At 47.5% G+C, this 18,655-nt stretch overlaps 1 protein-coding gene across 1 annotated transcript; it reads right to left on the bottom strand.

Moving 5' to 3' along the window:
* Window positions 1-216: 216 nt before the first annotated feature.
* LOC125550210 (WAS/WASL-interacting protein family member 3-like) lies at window positions 217-1,887 on the bottom strand. Its single transcript, XM_048713154.1, has one exon. It carries the CDS (start codon window positions 1,802-1,804, stop codon window positions 317-319), a length of 1,488 nt encoding a protein of 495 aa, XP_048569111.1. The 5' UTR covers window positions 1,805-1,887; the 3' UTR covers window positions 217-316.
* Window positions 1,888-18,655: the final 16,768 nt, after the last annotated feature.

Here is an 18,655-nt window from a genome sequence, read left to right as displayed (position 1 = left end):
AGTTTCTGTTGGTCGTGTTGGGATCGCAGGGCATGTGCCATCTGCTGCACTGAACCGGTTGGCCCTCTCTGTCGCAACACCTTGCGGCCATGGCGCCCGCGGACCGGCCCGGCCGGCCATTGGCGGCGTGAGCGGACGCTTGTGCGGGTGAACGGCTGAAACGACAGCTCGATCGGCACAAGAACTGGACGATGAATGCCAGAGGAGACCATCAGGGATCATGGAATGCACTCAAGCTTTCAATAACTTAAGAACAAGTATATGTAAGGATTATAGTACCACCGCTCACTCCTGCTGTTTAATGGCCACTCACTCACTAATTTACTTGCATCAATCCTGGGAGGGATCGGGAGGTTCCTACGTGCGTACATCCATCGCCGTCCCGCCGCAATCTCTGAAGCCAGCCAACCAGCGCGGACCAAAGCACGGTGAGCGCCACGGCCGGGACCCTCCCGGCGGCCAGGCCGACGAGGACGACCACGGTCACAGCTACCAAGGGGAACCGGCCTCCCCCTCCCCCTACGCCGTCCGCCCCGGCGATTCCCATCGGCGCACGCGCACCGCCGTTGCCCGTGTCGCGGAGAGGACCCGACGAATCCGGCGATTTGGTGGCGGCGTCCGCGCCGTTACCCATGCCGCGGAGAGGGCCCGATGAGTCGCGCGATTTGATGCCGTCAAGCATGCCAAGGCGGAGAGGGCCCGATGAGTCCCGCGATCCGATGGCAGCGGCCTCCGCCTTGGCGTTCGCTTGGCTGCGTCTGCCGCGGCGAGAGTCCAGGGGATCCGTCGCCCCGGCATTGTCGCCGAGCGTGGAGTCCGCTACGCTGACCTCGCTGCGGAAAGAGCTTGACCGGAAAGAACTTGACAGGGAGCCGGACTCCTTGCCAATCTTCCGGCCTCTCTGCAATTTCCTGGGGATCAGCTTCCTCCAAGGCGACCTCTTCCTCGGCTTCGGCTCCCAGACGCACGAATCCTCGCCGGCCTCGCTCCTCTCGTCAATGCCGAGGATGGAGGCGCTGATCCCCCTGCCGGAGTCGGAGAAGCTCGATCCCAGCGGCTCCGGCTCCCCCTCCAGCTCCCGGATCGGCGAGACGTAGCCGCGGCCGTCGTCGATATCCAGCTCCGCGGTGGGCGCCGGGGGCCGGGGCCGCCGGCGAAGCGAGGACGCCCTGACGGATTCCAGCAGGAAGAGCGAGAAGGCGGCGACGGTGACGGCCGCAACCACCTTCCTGCTCCAGATCACGAGGAGGGCGAGGGACGCCACGCCGAGGAGCGCGAGGAACCCCAATCCGAGGCCGGCGGCCCCGCCTCCGGGGCGGCGGACGGGCTCCGCCCGCGGAAGGTCGGGCCTTGGCTGGGCCGACGGCGGGCAGACGGCGGCCGGCGGGGGTGGAGGAGAGGGAGGCGGGGGAGAGGGCTCGGAGGAAGGCAAAGGGGGGGCGCCGCGCCTCTTGCGCCTGCCGGAGGAGGGGCCCTGCTTCTTGAGGCGGCCATGGTTCTTGACGAAGAGGTCGGCGAGGGAGGTGGGGAAGCCGGTCTGGACGGGGAGGGGGCCGGCGCGCGCGGGGCGGAGCGCGGAGATGAGGCGGCCGAGGCGGCCGGCGGGGCGGTCCTTGGGCGGGCTTGGCATCAGCGGCGGCCGGCGCCGGCGAGCATGGAAGGGGGCCGACCGGCGCGCCGGGCCTCCGCCTGCCTCCGCGTCCGGCGTTTGGTGGTGCTCTGGGTTGGTGACGGACCTTTTTTTGGGGGGAGTGGGAATAGAAAGAGGAAGACGGAGGGAGGGAGCGAGTGGGTTCCCAAACATTTTCGTTTTGTTTTCCGTGCGTTTGTTGGCTTTTCGTCTAAGAATGGGAGGTGCGTTTTGCTGTTCGGCATGTTGTATTTTTGGATGCTTGGCGGTTCTAGATACACTCTTATACACTCGTTTCAGCGACAGTTAATCCCGAACGGAGGTCGTGCTTATCTTGTTCTCCTAGATAATTGGCCGTAATCGGTATAATTGTTCTAGCACGTTAGCGCGTGATTACTACATGTCCATATTGATGTTATTGTGTAAATTCGCGTTTATCTAATAAAATTATGCCCGTGATTTACCTGTCGGAATAAATTCTAGGGTTTTGTTTGATACGCATGTTTATTTGGTAAGCATTTATTGGTTTGCCAAAGAAAACATGATTTTATTTGGCAAGTCAATAATGTGGGACGGTTAAGACGGTTTTTAAGAAAACCAATGAAAAAAACCCAGAGATAGAATGAAAACGAATAAAAGGGGGAGCTCAAATGTTATAGCAATTCGAGAGTATGTATTAGCTGTTGTCGAATGCGCTGCACGAATCTGAGCGCAGGTGCAAATGCCACCTCATAAAAAAATGTCAGTGCATGATTACGGCTTGTTCATATTGATGTGATTGTGTAAACATGATTTATTTTGCAAGTCAATAAAAATGGGAAGGTTAAGACGGTTTTTAAGAAAACCGGTTAAAACATAGATATAATTAATTAAAAAATAAAAGGGGGAACTCAAATGCTATAAATCTGACGTCAGGTTTATACCAATTCGGAGCAAACGTATTAGTTGTCGTTGAATGCTCTATACGAATCTGAGCACAAGCACGAGTGCCACCTCATAAAAAAAATGTTTGTGCCGTGCATTGGCCTGAGAGGACGATCTTGAGTGTCCTTTTTCCTCTATCCTTATCCCTTCACTCTCAAACTCACTCACTTTTTCTCTCGTTTCGTGAGAGGGAGGGAGGGGTAGGGAGGAAGGGAGAGACAAATGTTGGTGGCCGATGAACACTTGCTCGTCGGCGTCACGCGAGGTCCTAGCCAAGATCGATGCACACGGCCGATGGTGGAGCCCGGGGAGGCGAGGAATCGGCGGATCTAGCGAGGTCGTCCTCAAACTCGTCGGCGACGCACCGCGAAATGAGTTCTGGCAACGAAAGCGGCAAGGTGGTGTGGTGGGTTACATGCGGTCAACCCTCGGTCCTTGCGGCGGAAGAACTTTTAGGTAATGGCGGTCAGGAGGTTGCAGCGTTGTGGGAGAGGAAGAGGAGGTTGGATGAAACGCGGGGGGGGGGGGGGGGCCCTAGGGGGGGGGGGGGGGGGGGGGGGGGGGGGGGGGGGGGGGGGGGGGGGGTACCTCAGCTGGCGGGGTGCTCGAGATCGAGCGACGGTAGCAAGGAGAGCGGCTTGCGCGCCTTGGGGGGCATGCAAATTGTATAACATTTATTTGATTTTTGCTGTTGCACACACATTGCAAATTTTATTTAAAACATCTACTTGTCACATGGCAAATTCATAGCATTTTTTTCAATCATCGCAAATATATATATTTTTTTGCATATAATGTGCACACTGTATAACCTTTATTTCATTTTATCTGTATCATGTTTTTGCCATGTTATTCTAGAAAACATGGCAGTTTTCTTAACATCGTTATTACTTGTTCATGGAAAAATGAAGAAATAAATGTTTTCATAAAAACAAGGCATTTTCATAAAGAGACATGACTTTTTTTTGCCAAGCCACATGGTAAATTTTAGGAAATTTTTAAACGTAAAATCACATAACAACATCTTTTTGTAACATGGAAAATTAGTTTTTTTTCTTAATTTCATGATAGCAAATTTATCTTTAGTACCATGGCAATTTTATTTATTGTAACATGGAAAAAATATATTTTGGATCATGGCAAATTATTATTTTCTTACTTTCATGATGGCAAATTTACCTTGAGTACCATGGCATTTTTATTTTTTTATGACATGGCAAATTATATTTTTGTACGATGGCAAATTTATTTTCGAACCATGGCAATCTTAATTTTCGTGACATGGCAATTATTATTTTTGGACCATAACCAATTTATTCTTTTACATACTTCATCATTTTGCATTTTCAAGTTATTTATCGGAAAAACTATAGTCCATTTATTTTGATACCACTGCAAATTATTTAAATGCAACACGACAATTTTACCTTAGCATACACCATGGCAAACCTTTTTCTGTTTTTTACGATAGCATACCCAATATTTCTTTAGGCTATATCACATGGCAACTTTTGATTTTGCGTTTTAAATTGATTTTTATCTAATACAATAATCTTACAAATGGCCAAGCACTTATTTTCAATTTGTCATGAACATAGCAACCTTTGGCCGCCGCTTTTTTTACTACCTATGGGTAAATTAAAGAAATTTTCCTATGTGTTTTCTTACCAACCATTTTCGCAATTTACTCGGTTCCATGATGGTGATTTTGTGTGTTTTACTCTTCTTTCGAACATTTTTTTGGTATTTTTCCCACAACATGGCAATTTTTAAAATTATTTTTTGAAAGGTAAAAGGTAATGGCAATTGGGTTGGACGACAAAATCTTACGTTGTTGCTTTTTGGAAGAACAAAAAAGACATTGCATTCTTTTAGGTGTAAGTAAAATATTGGTTTTTGTTTTCCAAAAGGACCTAGATGGCGGCAGTGCCGCTGCGGGTAAGGATGCGGGGGTTTTGTTGCTAGAGAGAAGGGGGGGGGTGGGGGTCAGTTAGGAGGGCTGTTTTTTTTTCCGAGAAACTTTCAATCTATTCATGTTTAATTATGACACTACAACGAACATTAGAAATAATAAAAAATATGTTTAGATTCATAGATCACCTAGAGACGACTACAAACATAATAAAGCGAATCAAAGACGCGCCATCGTCATCGCCGGTGAGGAGGGGCGTTGTGAGAGAGGAAGCGGAGAGAGCAGAGGTGAGGGGAGGGGGATCAACGGCCAGACGCAACTATATCAAACGGCTCACGTGGCGATCAATCCCGTGTATGGTCCGGCCGACCGACACAAAGCACCGTGCATAAATAATACAATATCACGTACAAAATACGCTCTACTCATGATCTCGAAGCAACGTTAACATTGATTTTCTTGGAAGAACATACAAAGAAAAAGACAGGCGCAATCACATGGTTGCACGTGGAAGTAAAATACTACCGCTCAGTTCTTGTTTTCCGAAAGGATCTTGTTGACATATGTGCCTCGCGATCTCCTTAATTATTCGATGTGGATTTGTGTAGTTAGCACAGTGCCCTACTGCATGGTTATCGACAACGGAACATCGTCTAATATATTATATAATCATCTCCAATTTTTTAAGCTCGTGCTTTGTACTTGTGTACGGCGAATCATTCGCTGCTTAACGACACGATCCTGTCGCGACCGTGTTGGATTTCCCTAACATGGTGCGTGGCTCGTTGGCTAGAAATGTATAGTATGCACGCCAATTCCCGGTATGACACCCCTGAATTAATCGGTTAATTTTTCATCCTTGGGGTGAGCGAGCTTGGACACCATCCTCGCGTCGTCCTCGGTTAGGGCGACTTGGGGTTCCCTCTCAAACCCTAAGCGTCGCCGCGGCAGGAAGTCGCAGGGTGAAGCTCGTGCGGCCGACGGCGGCGGGGGGGACCTTTCTCGCGGCACCTCGGGACAAACGGGTGGTGGATCTTGGTGGCGGTCGGCGGCGCTCCGATGCACGCGGTGGCGGGCTCGTCAAGTGGCGGTCTGACAGGTGGTTGCTGGGCCGGGTCGGCTTGTGGCTCGACTGCTGCATGCGACAGTGGTGTGGTTCTGTCTCGGCTGATGTGTCGCGGAACGGATTGTTCAGCTATGGCGAGATGGATGGCAAAAGTTGTGCTCAGATTTTCCGGCCCGATGGTGGCGATGCCTTTGGGCGTCGTTACATTGCTGAAGGGGTTGTCGATACCATTCTCGTCTAGTTGTCTGCTGCTCCGGCAGAAACCCTAGGTCTTGGTGATCTCAGATCAAATGATGATGTCAATGGTGTCATTTCTCTTCCCGGGAGCCTTATTGTGGATCTGCGTTGCTTAGGAGGACCAGTGGATGATGGCAAGTTCGTGCTGCAACTGATGCTCCTTTGGATGGATGAGACATCGAGGCGAAGTGTGGCGGCGGGCGGAGGTGATCCTCCATTTAAACGTCATGTTACGAATGCGGGGCAATTTGCTGGTGATAATCGCGGCCTTCGCGGGATAGTGACAACTCGTGATGTATTGTATGGGGTGCCTAGATATACCACCGATGGACACTTGTGATGGAAGCGTGGGATTGCCGGATCGTCTCTAAGGTGGGATTTTGGTGGTGTCGTCTTCTCCCGCCCTGCGATCGATGGCTCCCCTCAACATTGGGTGACTCCCCATTTGCTTGATGTGCACATGTTTTTCAAGTTGCATGGATATCATGTCTAAACCATGTGCGTTTGCAACAGTTTTGGCGGCTGCAACTGCTCGACAAGGATTAACTTGCTCATGTTTCCTTTCCTTCTTGTTTTTCGTCCACTTAGGCACAATGTTGGTCTTCTTTGACTTTGCTTTTTGCCGATGTAATCCTTTGTGCATGCGCGTTGGTGGTGATTGTGTGGTGGTGTTGATTATGTGCTTTCTAATTATGCAGAAGCCAGATATATGCTCATTGTGCTTTATCATGAGTTAATAAAAAGACCTTTTATAAGTAGGAAGGTGGTGTATTTCCCACCAAAGACAAATTAAGTCGGTGACATTACAAAGTGACCGGTTGAAAGTAAAACGCGATCACCCGGGTTATATCATTTTTTTTCTCTCATGGCATCAAAAGAACTCAAGTGCTTTTCACCCGCCTTCCTCAAAGCACGGCCCCGGCCTTAACCTTGACAATAGCGGAGCCCGGCGGAAGCCGTCCTGACTAAACATGGTTATTGAGGGAAAACACAAATTCTTCACTAGTAAGTTCGCAGAGGTAGTATAGTATATAGTATACTATGTGTGCATGATCTTGTGCTTCACCAGTAATTTGCATGATCTTCATGGCTCTTGGCGGAAATGATTTGTGCATGATCTTCACCAGGAATTCGCATGATCTTCGATCGTGCTGTTGGCGCAGAGCATATACTGCGTGTAGATGGCTGTTGGCGGAAAGCACAAATGCTAGTAATTTGGTGCACTAGTAACTTGACGCGGACATTTAAGATATATGGTTGGATGGCCGGCTTTTGTATTATATCTGTGACACATCCGGACGTGATCCACGGATGGACAGTGCATCCGTTTTAAGGGAATAGCGTTGGAGATGCCCTTAGCGTGACGGATTGCGATGAGTGATAGTGATTTAACTAAACCGTCGCGAGATTGCGTTGTATAAATTGGGCATCAGAACAATGAGGGAACCTCATGCCGTGCAGGTGAGGCTACAGCCTACAGCGTCCTAGTTATAAGTACCTTTCGTTTTCGTACGTCCCTGGCACTTTCACGGGAGTAATGCCTTGCCGCTCCATCCATCCATCCATGGAGATCGATGCCTGTCCACATGAACACGCGACCAGTTGCATTTCCTAGTCCAGATAGCCGGTGACGCCCAATAAGTGCGCGCGGATCTGTTGATCTTTTCGCCGGCTGACCGACCCACCGTCTTAACCCGTGCTGCAAGGCAAAAATATCTTGGCTCGTGTTTGGGTGAGAAGCCAAATCAGAATGAAATGAAATGGCGGATGCTGCCTGCTTCAGCAGCTTCAACTATGGCGCATGGCCTTTGCATAACATTTCTCTGAGTTAAGCCAGCGACATGTACCAGCTTCAGTCCTCTCGGTGGACACCTTCTTCAGGGACCAGAAGACTTGTGGCTTTTGGGTCAGGGTCGTCTATATGGCGAGCTAGCTGGTCTTTAAATATGTGCGACGACTTTGCGTTTGGACTGTGAAGAGGGGAAGATTAATGGCTGCATAGCGTACAGATTATGTAACATTGGCCCGTCGGATTGATGGCAATATCACCAGGGCACGGAAAGATAATGCCATGATGTGTTTCAGACACTCGGTAGGCCTTACTGGCTAGACGTATGAGATCATCAAATCAGCAGCAACCGAGTTATTCCCTAAATAAAGCCGGTGCCACGACCACTAGATCGCTTAACACCGTGACATTTGCTTGTGCGTGACATGGCAATATATTCCTTTCGTCTTAAAATATGTGTCGCTGATTTTGTATAATAAGTATATTCCAAATACCTCCCTCCAAGCGAGATCTTGCTTCCTTTTCTATCTATATCTATATCAATCTATATCTATATCTATACCAATATAAAAAGACCCAGAGGGGCAGATCCAACTGATCTCAGCCATCAAACTAAGTTAATCCAACGACCTAGACTGCTCCAATGGCGAGCGTTAAACGTGTTTAACGTGCAATTAATATCATACCAAAAATTACACTAATCACATGATTAACACACAAATAATTGTATACCTAAAATCCACGTGCAATTAATATATTGCCTAAATATTTAACGTGCGTTGCACGTGCGCATTTACTAGTACTACTTAAAAAGAACGTAAGGTTCTCATTTCACTTTTCTTCCCACCACTTCTTCGTCCAACTTTCCATGTATATGATAATTAATCATCTTAATTACTTACCTTCTAAACCAATTGCAGTTTAATTTACTTGCCAAATTTCTAATCAAAATATCAAGTAATTCATGGGCAGAATTTGAGGACATTTATTTACATAATTGCATTATTATTGATAGATAAATCACAAACTAACGTATTAGAATATTTATATCCCGTTGCAACGTACGGGCATTATTCTAGTAAAAAAAGTGAGATCTTGTTTGGTCGATTGTCCTTCTGGGCAAGCAACATAGAACAGACGACACAGATACAGGAAAAACACAAAAAAATTCGTTTTTCGAGCGCTGCTTTGAGCACACGCCTGGCTCACGATGCAACGGAGGCAACCAAAACAGTACTCCTTGGTAAAGAAATACTATAAAATAAAAGTGTATAGATCACTATATTAGTGATCTAAACGTCACAGAAGGAGTACCACGTCTTTAAGGTGGACCCGTAAATTCTCCGCATCCGTTCGGATCGACATGGTCTTGTATAAGTTCACGACATGGTTCGGATGCGTTTTCTCCTGTAAATTGAAGATAAAATGGGGGAGATTTACGGGAGTCTGGACAGCATACACGTAGGACTTCGACACCTCTGTCCCACCCAATCTTCCCTCCCGGTCTCATTTTCTTTCACTCTGTCCGTTCTCCCCCTTACTTTGCATCCGCACCCTTCACCTCCGTCGTCACTGTTGTACATCTCCGGCTGCCACAGAGGTATTACCGGACATCTACAACCAGCGGCGATGCGCTCGCTCGCCGTTACGACGGAGTTGTCCATCCTGGAGCCGTTTTTACCCAGGTACGCTCCACCCTGCTGTCGACAATCTCCATGGAGGACACCGCACCCGATGGGTGCTCGGTCAAATGCCATTGAGCTTATTTTCAAATGTTATATTGTTTTTTAGAGTACGAAGGATGGTGAGCTACTCAATCATGGACGACGAGTTGTTGTGCGATGCGTGGTTGGCCGTATCCGCGGATTTCGTAGGCAGGAGCAATGGGGAGGCCTTCTAACAGCAAGTGCATGAAAGTTTCAAGCACGAAAGCACATTGCGCCCTACGACATGTACATAATTCAATAACGCAATGTGAGGTCGTTATCGTCTCGCTGGTACGCTATCCACACTAGCGCCACCAAGTTTTGCGACGTGGTTCGTCAGCTCGAGGCAAGATGGCCATTGCACGCAACAGAGGATGAGATCGTAAGTTCTGCTTCCTCTTGCTCAACTTATTGGTTGATTCATTCACTCAATGTTGGTCTACACATTATATGTAGCCCGCACGCGCTGCCGTGGTGTACCACAAGACAGAGGGACAACCATTTACGTGCACACACTGTTGGATGAAGTTAAAAGGGGAGTATGTGTGGAATGACATGATCCGTTGATGAAAAACTTGATGGACATGCGGAATCTAGTCGAATTTGAGATATTATTGTGCTAGACTTAATTTGCAAGCTATCTATTAATGTTTTTGCTATTTTCTATCCGAGTTTTTATGAATATCGGCCGGTCTACATGAATTTCGTCCGATTTGTTTAAATATGTGTTGAATTATATGCGGCTACGGTTGAACGGCGGCCTTCCACATTCAAGTCCGTGAACTGCTCCGCGAACGGATGCAAGAGAGAATTTGATGCCTTATTATATTAGTATGTATATATGTACAATGCACGTCTTAACTTAACATGGTGATTTTCATAAAAGAAAAGAAAATCATAGATTTGCTAATACATTCAAGACAAAAAAGAAAATATAGTGATGTACAAATGCAAATATTAATTAAGTATGATTAATCAGTCTTGAACTTGGCACTGATATTCACTTTATTTATTTATTTCAGACTTTTCGACAATGTTCGTTCACTGGAAGAAGTCGTTCCCGTCGACTACAAAGTGACTGTGATGACTTCATCAATCTCAAGATGTTGTGCCGACTTAGTCTCTTGAAGGTGCCCACAGGTGTAGGGTATATGTTTGTGCGCTCATACTGTTGAGTGTATGTGCGTATATATGAGCATATGTGATTGTATTGTGTTAAAAAAGTAGATCATATGAAGTATAGATACCTTGAAAGAAAGAGTTCCTTATACATATCAAAAAGACTTTCTCTCGTTTTCCTTCCCTAACCTAGGCAGCTAGGGGAAACTCTCTCCACCGATGATTTCACCAACGAGCCCGTGGATTTGCCTCCCCTCCGCCCGTTGCTCATGTGGCCAACGGCCGACGGCGGGAAGGAGAATCCCGATGCCTTCGCTCCGGTTAATAGTAGTTTTTAGTCCTCGCAGGTGCGACACTTGGGGGGATGGCGACGCTTCTTCTTCGAAGTTGTCTTCCGGGTTCCGATCCTCTTCGAGTTTGTCCGTTTGGACGTAGCCAATGAAGCTCCGGCGTAGATTTCTTAGGGCGGTGAGGTTAGGGTTTCCCGATATGTGGCGAGATTTCATGTCAGGTGCTTCAGATCTATGCAAGGGTTCAATAGCGACGACTATGGCTCCAAGGCGCTGATTTGTAGGGACACGTGCACGAAGACTTTCCGGCCGTCGTCGACAAGGTAAAGCCGGCTCCAGTAAGGGAGCTGCAACAGCGGCGCGTCGGTGGCAGTAGTGGTTGCTCGTTGGTCTTGGAATCTCGATGTAATTTTTATTATGTTTGAAATGCTTATACAACCGGTGAATATTTACAATACAACGGGTACTTTTCACAAGAAAAAAAATAGAAGATCGTATCGTTATTACGTTCCTTTCAGTTACATTTTTTATTGTATTTTAGTGAGGATATCTATCTAAATCGAGCATTACGAGGACACATGGAATGGAACTAATGATGGTAGATGGCCAATGCCCACTGAACCGAGCAATTGATTTTACCTGTTTGGCATGATCTGATTGTTGATTGACCGACTTGGCATGCTACATGTCCTCCCTATCGTTGTCCTCCAAGCTCCGCCAGCAGTTTCGCAACCACGCATCATTGCGCAGAGGAATGTAATGCAAGTGCAATGAGCATAGCTTTCATATAGCATCAAATCAGACTCGGTCTCCAGCTGCATGCCTTCAATTCCTTTAGCTTTTGCCTCTCCTGATTTTTCTTGCATATATCCACTGGAGTACATACTGACCGTGCGAATATTCTCCGTGCTCCAATCACTTTAGTACATGTCTTCCATTTAATCTACAATTCCATTCTTATTCCCCGTGTTCCCATCGCTGAAAACACCCTCTGTTACTGCTTTTGCCAAACGGTAACATATGAACCGAATCGTCGTGGTGCCTGCTCGAGGAACATATTTGAAAAGCAGATGCGAATTCTTCACAAGTAGCTTCAACTTTAGACAATCGCCCGCGATGACTTTGTGCTACACGTCGGCTCTCCAGTGTGACGATCATGTCGATCCACATCGCCAACAACCTCTGGAATCGATGCATTTGTTGGGGAATCATGAACCGTCGATCTTTCTTCCAAAGCAGCTTTAACTATGTCGATCATGTTTTCTTTTGCTGAACTTTCAACATGACTTACACCAGCGATATGTACTGTACCACAACCTTACAGCATGCAAAGTAGAAATTCAATTCAGTCATACTTGAAGCTGGGAGCAGACATGCCAGAGCTTCAAGTTTCGTCGTCTTGGTTGAGCTGTAGTCAAAATTCAGACGAAATTTCAGTGGACACCTTCTTCAGAGACCGGAAGACTTATCGCTACAGGGTCAAGTCTACTCTTCATAGTGAGCTAGTTTTAATCATGCGCGGCAACCTCAGCAGCAGCAGTGAAGACGACTTTGCTTTTCTGAATGGAAAACGGTACAGAATGATGGCCGCATAGCGTACAAATTATATGACATCCATCCATCCATCCATTGTTAGAAATTTAGGGTTTATGGTCTACCTCATATTTCTCTGCGCTTATCCGTGGTGCCGTTCACAATTCGCATGTCTAAGGCTAGGGAGTAGGGACCTTCTTATACTGTTTTTCCAAAGAGTCCACCTCTTATACATATATAAGATTCCTAATTTTTTCCACTAGTTTCCGGGATAGAGTCCAGATCAAATTACCAACCACGATCATATTTGTCTGTTAATGGATTCTACCCGTTATGTCCCCGGAGCACGCACTTGTGAGCAACGCGCCATAATAGAGTGTAAATTCCTTTAATTATGTAGATCAACATTAGGGCAGTAATCTAATTATACGATCTAGCTCCTTCCAATCATCAGTGTACCCGGGTAGTCTTTCCAATATAAATAATATATTGTATTCCACTGATAATCGACCAGCTTCCTTAAGCATATATTACTTAAGTACATTCCAGCAAGTAACAATTCCATACTAAACATGTAAATCAATTTCATGTATAAATACATGTACAATTCCATAATAAGATATTTCGAATATTAACAATTCCAAGCAATTTGAATATAGTTGCAGGACACATAATTCCAACATCCATCAGATTGATGGCATGATCACCAGGGCACTAAAAAGCTAACGTTGTGATGTGGGTTTCAGACTTTTAGTAGACCTTACTGGCTTGAGTTGTTTTGATGAATCAACAACAACCATGCAAGCTACTGCTCCCTCCGATCCGAATTAATTGATGCAACCTCTATACAACATTGTATAGAGATTGTCGTCTGAGTAGAGTTTCGGAGTTCCTAGATGACCATGGTTACTGGCGTCTTGTCCTTTTGCAACAATATTTCTGTCAGCCAGATATAGAGTCAATTTTGGTTCAGCGGGATCCGGCATGATCCTCCGAGATGATAAGGGTGGAGTGATATTTGCTGCGTATTGAAAAAATTTCCACTGTAATGAGGCTCTCGAGGCTGAACTTCAAGCGATGGCGGAGGGGCTCAAGCTGGCGGCGGAGCATTCTTCGACTACAACCCTCATTCAGTCGGATTGTGCAGTGGCACTCAAGGTGCTTTCAGATGATTCCCTAGAAAGGTCAGCATACGGCCAACTGCTTAGTGATATTAAGTACTACATGAATGGTAGGATTGTTATTCCTGTTAAAATTCTTTGTGAACAGAACAGAGTTGCTGATTGTTTAGCGAACTATGGGAGAGGCGGGGATAGCATAGCTTGTTGGCTGGGGCGTCCACCCCCCCCCCCCCCCCCCCCCCCCCCCCCCCCCCCCCCCCCCCCCCCCCCCACACACACACCACCACCACCGCGTGTCAGTGATTTAGTCGCTGAAGATTGTAAGTCTGTCAATTTGGAATAAAATCGTATGATTCCTGCCAAAAAAAAACTTGGACAGGTGGGAGTAATAAAATTAATAAAGCCAGTGCCACGACCACTAACTCACCAACAAGTTACTTTCGTCCAACTCGGAAAAAAAGAGTTACATTTGCTAGTGGTGCTGGAAGGAGACTTGGTTGCGCATCTACTCAGACTGGCACAAAAATGTGTTTTTTTTTTGCGAATGGAGACCTTGTTTGGTCGATTGTCCTTTTGGCATACTCCATCCATTTCAAAACATTTGAAGTTCTAGCCCCCCCCGCCCCCTAAGTCAACTATATTTAAATAATTTGAAACAAAGGTGTAGATAACAGATAACAGAGAGCACAGACAGACTGGACAACACCCGCACCAATACAGGCGAGGCTCCCATGTATTTTTTTTCTTTTGGTTATTTTGGTGTTTCATTTTTGTTTTCGTTTTAAAAATATGTTTGATATTTCAAAAGGAATTTATAAAATTTGAAAATATGTTCTAAAACTTTAAAAACATTCACACATTTCGCAACTTTTCCTGGATTTCAAATAATGTGCATACATTTTAAAAATGTTCGCGATCTTAAAAAATGTTCATAGTTTTTCCAGAAAATGTTATGAACTCAATTCCATGATTTAGAAATGGTCCTGGGCTTTTAAATTGGTTGCAAATTTGAAAAACTAGTTACTAATTTCAAAAATTCTTAATGAATTTGGAAAAAATGTTTCGAACTCAAAATATAATCATGATTTTGGGAAATGTTCCCAATTTTTTTAAAAGATTGAGAATTTTATTTCGTTTTCCAAATTCCAAAACATGTTGCTGAATTTGATAAATGTTCCCTAATTTATTTACTTGTAATTCAAAAATATTCTGCATTTCAAAAATGTTCATGATTTTCGAAAATGTTCTCAGATTTCAAAATTTTCTCGCAAGTTTGAAAGAACATTCCTGCATTTAAAACAACGTCCATGAATTTGAAAAATGTATCACTTATTTAAATTCGATTTCTTATTTAAAAAAGTAAAAATAAAGAAAAAACTATCAATTGGAAAGAAAAGATAGAATAAAAAATCTACAAAAAGCCAACAAAAGAAAACATAGAGAAAAAGCAAAACCAATAACCTTCAGAGAACAGTGGGAGAAAGACCAACAAAACATAAATGGGCCAGTCCTGGTGCATCGGGGACTGTGGGGGATGCTATGCTAAGGAAATAGACAAAGTGAATAGCACCTGATGATTTTGGTTGGCTGTGCAACCGGCGGGTAGTACCGTGTTCCTTTGTCTTCACGTACCAATTGGTGGATTGATGCCATGTACTAAGAGCAGCAGCATAGCTTTGTAATAGCTCCTCAATATCTGGAGTGAGTAACCAGAGGTACTCCGTAGCACTTTTTTTTTAAATCCGACTTGGGCATCCTGCCTTCTCTGCTTCTATCTTTCCTGCCTTAGCAAACCACTGTAGTATGAGCGCTCAAAAACCGGCTTGTGCGGACGGGCTTCAGAAAAAGAGCAGGGCGGGTGCGCTGCGGCGCGAAGAACTAGCAGGCGGCCAGCGTGAGCGTAGTAGCGGCGGGACGAATCACGACGGCGGTTCAGCCTAACAGCGGTGGAAGTAACCCGACGGGGGCGATCCGTAAACCGGCAACTTGCTGTGGAATTCCTGAAGAATCTCTGACCCGGCAACTTGCTGTGCCGTATGAAGGTGAAAACTTTAACTCGTCTCAATATAATTGGGCACATGCTTTCTCAACCAGGCAGCTTGGGGTCAACCGACAACTCGTAGCAGTTTTGCCGGTGCGGGGCCGAGCGACGCGGACGGACGCGATGAGCCAACGCAGGAAGGAGGCAAGGCAGGACGGTGGTTCACGGGCTCCCCTGGGGCAGCCCACCGGCGGGCTGCTTCCTGAACGGACGGAGGCGAGTCTTGCAAAAGAGCCCCGGCAGAGGCGGCTCGAGGCGCGGCCATTGTAGGAAGAAAATCAAGGCTTCGACCCGACAACGGCCGCCGGAGACATGAGTTGTACGATCCGCTTGAGATGAGGCGGAGTCAGTACAAGGGCAGTTTGAGGCGCTCAGTGACTCAACGACCGACGGGTCAGTGGCCATGCGAATGCGGGACGGAGGCGATGGCTGCAAGTAGCTCAGTGACGGTGCACGAGCCGACAAGAAGGCAGTAGCCCGAGGTGCCCCAGGGGAGGTAGCGGCTCAGAGTAGTAGTATCTTGAGGCAGGTACGAGATCAGTGGCAACTTTGACGGCAGCGATTGGTCATGTAGTACGGGCGCGAGCCACGTGGCCGTGGTAGCGGAGGCGGGCGGCTCGCCAGCGGAGACAGCCGTTCACGGGTGCAGAAACGACCGCGATAGGAGCGGCTCAAGGGCGGTCAATGAGTGAGGCCGCGACAGCAGCTTGATACATCAGTCCAAGGCGGCCACTTCCACTTGAAACGGAGGCAAAGCAAACCGGGGCTTGAGGTCCATGGGAACGGGTGCTGTGAACGGCCACTGATGGAATTTTTCTCGTTAGCTTTTGTATTCATAATCCTTCGAGGTTTCGCTTAACTTTTCTGTTGGTGTATCTCTTTCATGCAACGACGCATTTTGTCCAATTTGGCATCTGATAAATTACTTAGGAATCAAAACATTGTAGTTCAGCAATCTCCTGGGAGCCTTGCCTGCACTCCATGCAGGAGGTCAAAGCCCAAGACGAAACCCTGGCAGCTCGGCGCGCGGACCATAACGGCGATTTAAAATGAGACTAGGAAGAAGGAGACCAGTGACCAGTGAGCTACAGCGGCAGCTTGACACAATCCTCAGGTAGCTCGAAACCACGACTCATGCCGCCGGTGACTCAAACAGAGGAAAACCGTGGCGGCGTCTCAGACAGTTGCCGGCAATTCAGCACATGTTGACAAATTTCTGTAAACCGACTCAACCGCGGCGGAGGCGGGTCAGCGCGGTGGCGAGGCAAGCTTCGATGGCGGCTGAAGTGGCCAGGCAAAGCAGAGTCAGCGCCTCAAGGATGGAGGCGAAAGGCGGCTGAACCAGGCCGGGGGTCGACGAGGGCGGCGCAACCGCGGGTCACGGTGAGACACGCAGGCGGAGTAGACCGATGGCTGGGCGCCGGTGAAACATGCAGGGGCGTGTAGGCCAGCATGGGCGACCAACATCAGCAGCAGCATTAAACCGGCGGCGGCCTAAACAGGTCGGTTTAGCGGCCGCGGCAATTTAGAGTCGATACAGGTGGTTTGGGGGCGGCGGTTCTGCGGAGACCAACGACTTGAGGTCGTTTTGGTGATTCGGCGGCTGAAGCGAGCTTGATCCTGCGCGGGACGGCAGCTTGTAGTGGTGATCATAACCCGGAGCAGGAAAACTTATCCAAGACTGAAGTGGAGCGAGGCAGGCTCGTGGTGACTCGCGGGCGATTTAACGAAAGCGCAGACCGAACCGGAAGCAGTGAGAGGCCATGGCGACTTAATGGCGAGGCACGGCTGAACCGGCATTGCCCAACGGCAACTGTCTTTTAACCATAGCCCGGCGATTTGGAAATGGCCACAGGCGAGATAGCTTGGTACGGTCGCCAGGGTGGTGATCATGCAGCGGCAAACCGGCCCGAGGAAAGGTGATACGGTCGGAGACGGCGGAGCCCTGCGGCTCGAGCACAAGACGAGGCGGTTTAGCGCGGACGACTACTAAAGCCCGATCGAGACTCGGAGAGAGGCCAAGGTGACTTAACACACAACGGAGTCCAGCTTGTATCCGTATTCTACCCGGGTTATGGCCGTATTCTTTCCCCGTTCATGAATCTTGAGATATAGCACAACGTTTTACTGATCTGTACTGATTTGATCTGGCGGCGGATTAACCTTGATGTGCCCGCTGTAATCAACGAAACTTGATGGCTTTGACAGATCCCATAAAGTATTAGTTTCATCTTGGCAAGTCTGATTCCGGCAGCTCTGTGGTTACTCGAGGTCAACTTGGTGGATTGACAGGCGGGCGAAGGTAGAAAAACATAGTGAACCGGACCTCAGTCAAAAACGGGTCAACGGCGCTTTATGAGTCCGTGTAAAAATCCACTTCCGGGTCGTAGCTGATTTGACCCTCCATGATGCCATATTCTCTTCGATGGATCTTTTCTCAATAATAGGGTCCTCTAATTGACGTTCGTTTGTTGACTGTAGCATAGAACAAATGTCTTCGGATTTAACGGATCACCGGGTTACGCTTGTCCATGTGTAACCCTAATTCTCTCTTCAGACTTCAAATCTGACACAGATCCTTCCAAACCGGCTCCTCTTTATCTGGGAAATTTGCAGACTTCTTAATCCCTGTGAGAGATCCCTCCAAGAACTCAACACCACCGTGCGCGAGCCCCACGGTGGGCGCCAACTGTCGTGGAATTGTCACGTCAGATGTCCTAGCGGAAGGACTTAGTCGTGAGGCCAACGCATCTATGTGATAGCTTGAGAGGGGTTGAGCGGAATCGAGAAACGCGACACAAGACGAGGATTTAGACAGCTTCGGGCCCCGGGAAACATCATCCGATAACAACCCTACATGCTGTTTGAGGCTAGATCTCATTATCATCACGAGGGAGTCGCTGTAAACCGGCTCTCCTCTAATTGTGTCTAGCCCTAGAGATTGTTGTTTTCTTACTTGTCCCTCTTTGAGGAGCCCTGCCCCTCCTTATATAAGTTAAAGGGGCGGGTTACATGTAGAGTCCATCTCGGACTAAGACTTAAAATATTTTGACTTCCCTTTCTGGGCTTCTTAACGTCTGCCGGTTTAACATTGTCTGCCGGGTTATGATTGACTTAACACCTGCCGGTGCTACCATCTGTCTTAACTCTGCTGGTTTAACACTCGCCGATTTACCGTCTTTCTTAGCCATCTGTCTTAACTCTCCACTGGTTTACCATTCGCCGGTTTAGCAAGTCCCAGCCGGTTTACAACTCCAACCGGGTCATACCGCGGGGTATATCCCCGA

The sequence above is a fragment of the Triticum urartu genome, chromosome 4 (genome assembly GCF_003073215.2).
Source record: "Triticum urartu cultivar G1812 chromosome 4, Tu2.1, whole genome shotgun sequence".
Taxonomy (NCBI): Eukaryota; Viridiplantae; Streptophyta; class Magnoliopsida; order Poales; family Poaceae; genus Triticum; species Triticum urartu.
The sequence above is the reverse complement of the archived record's forward strand: the minus strand, read 5'-3'. Positions and strand labels throughout refer to the sequence as shown.

Excerpts from the sequence above, each read along its gene's own strand:
- LOC125550210 (XM_048713154.1), bottom strand. The coding sequence starts at position 1,804 with ATGTTTGGGAACCCACTCGCTCCCTCCCTCCGTCTTCCTCTTTCTATT.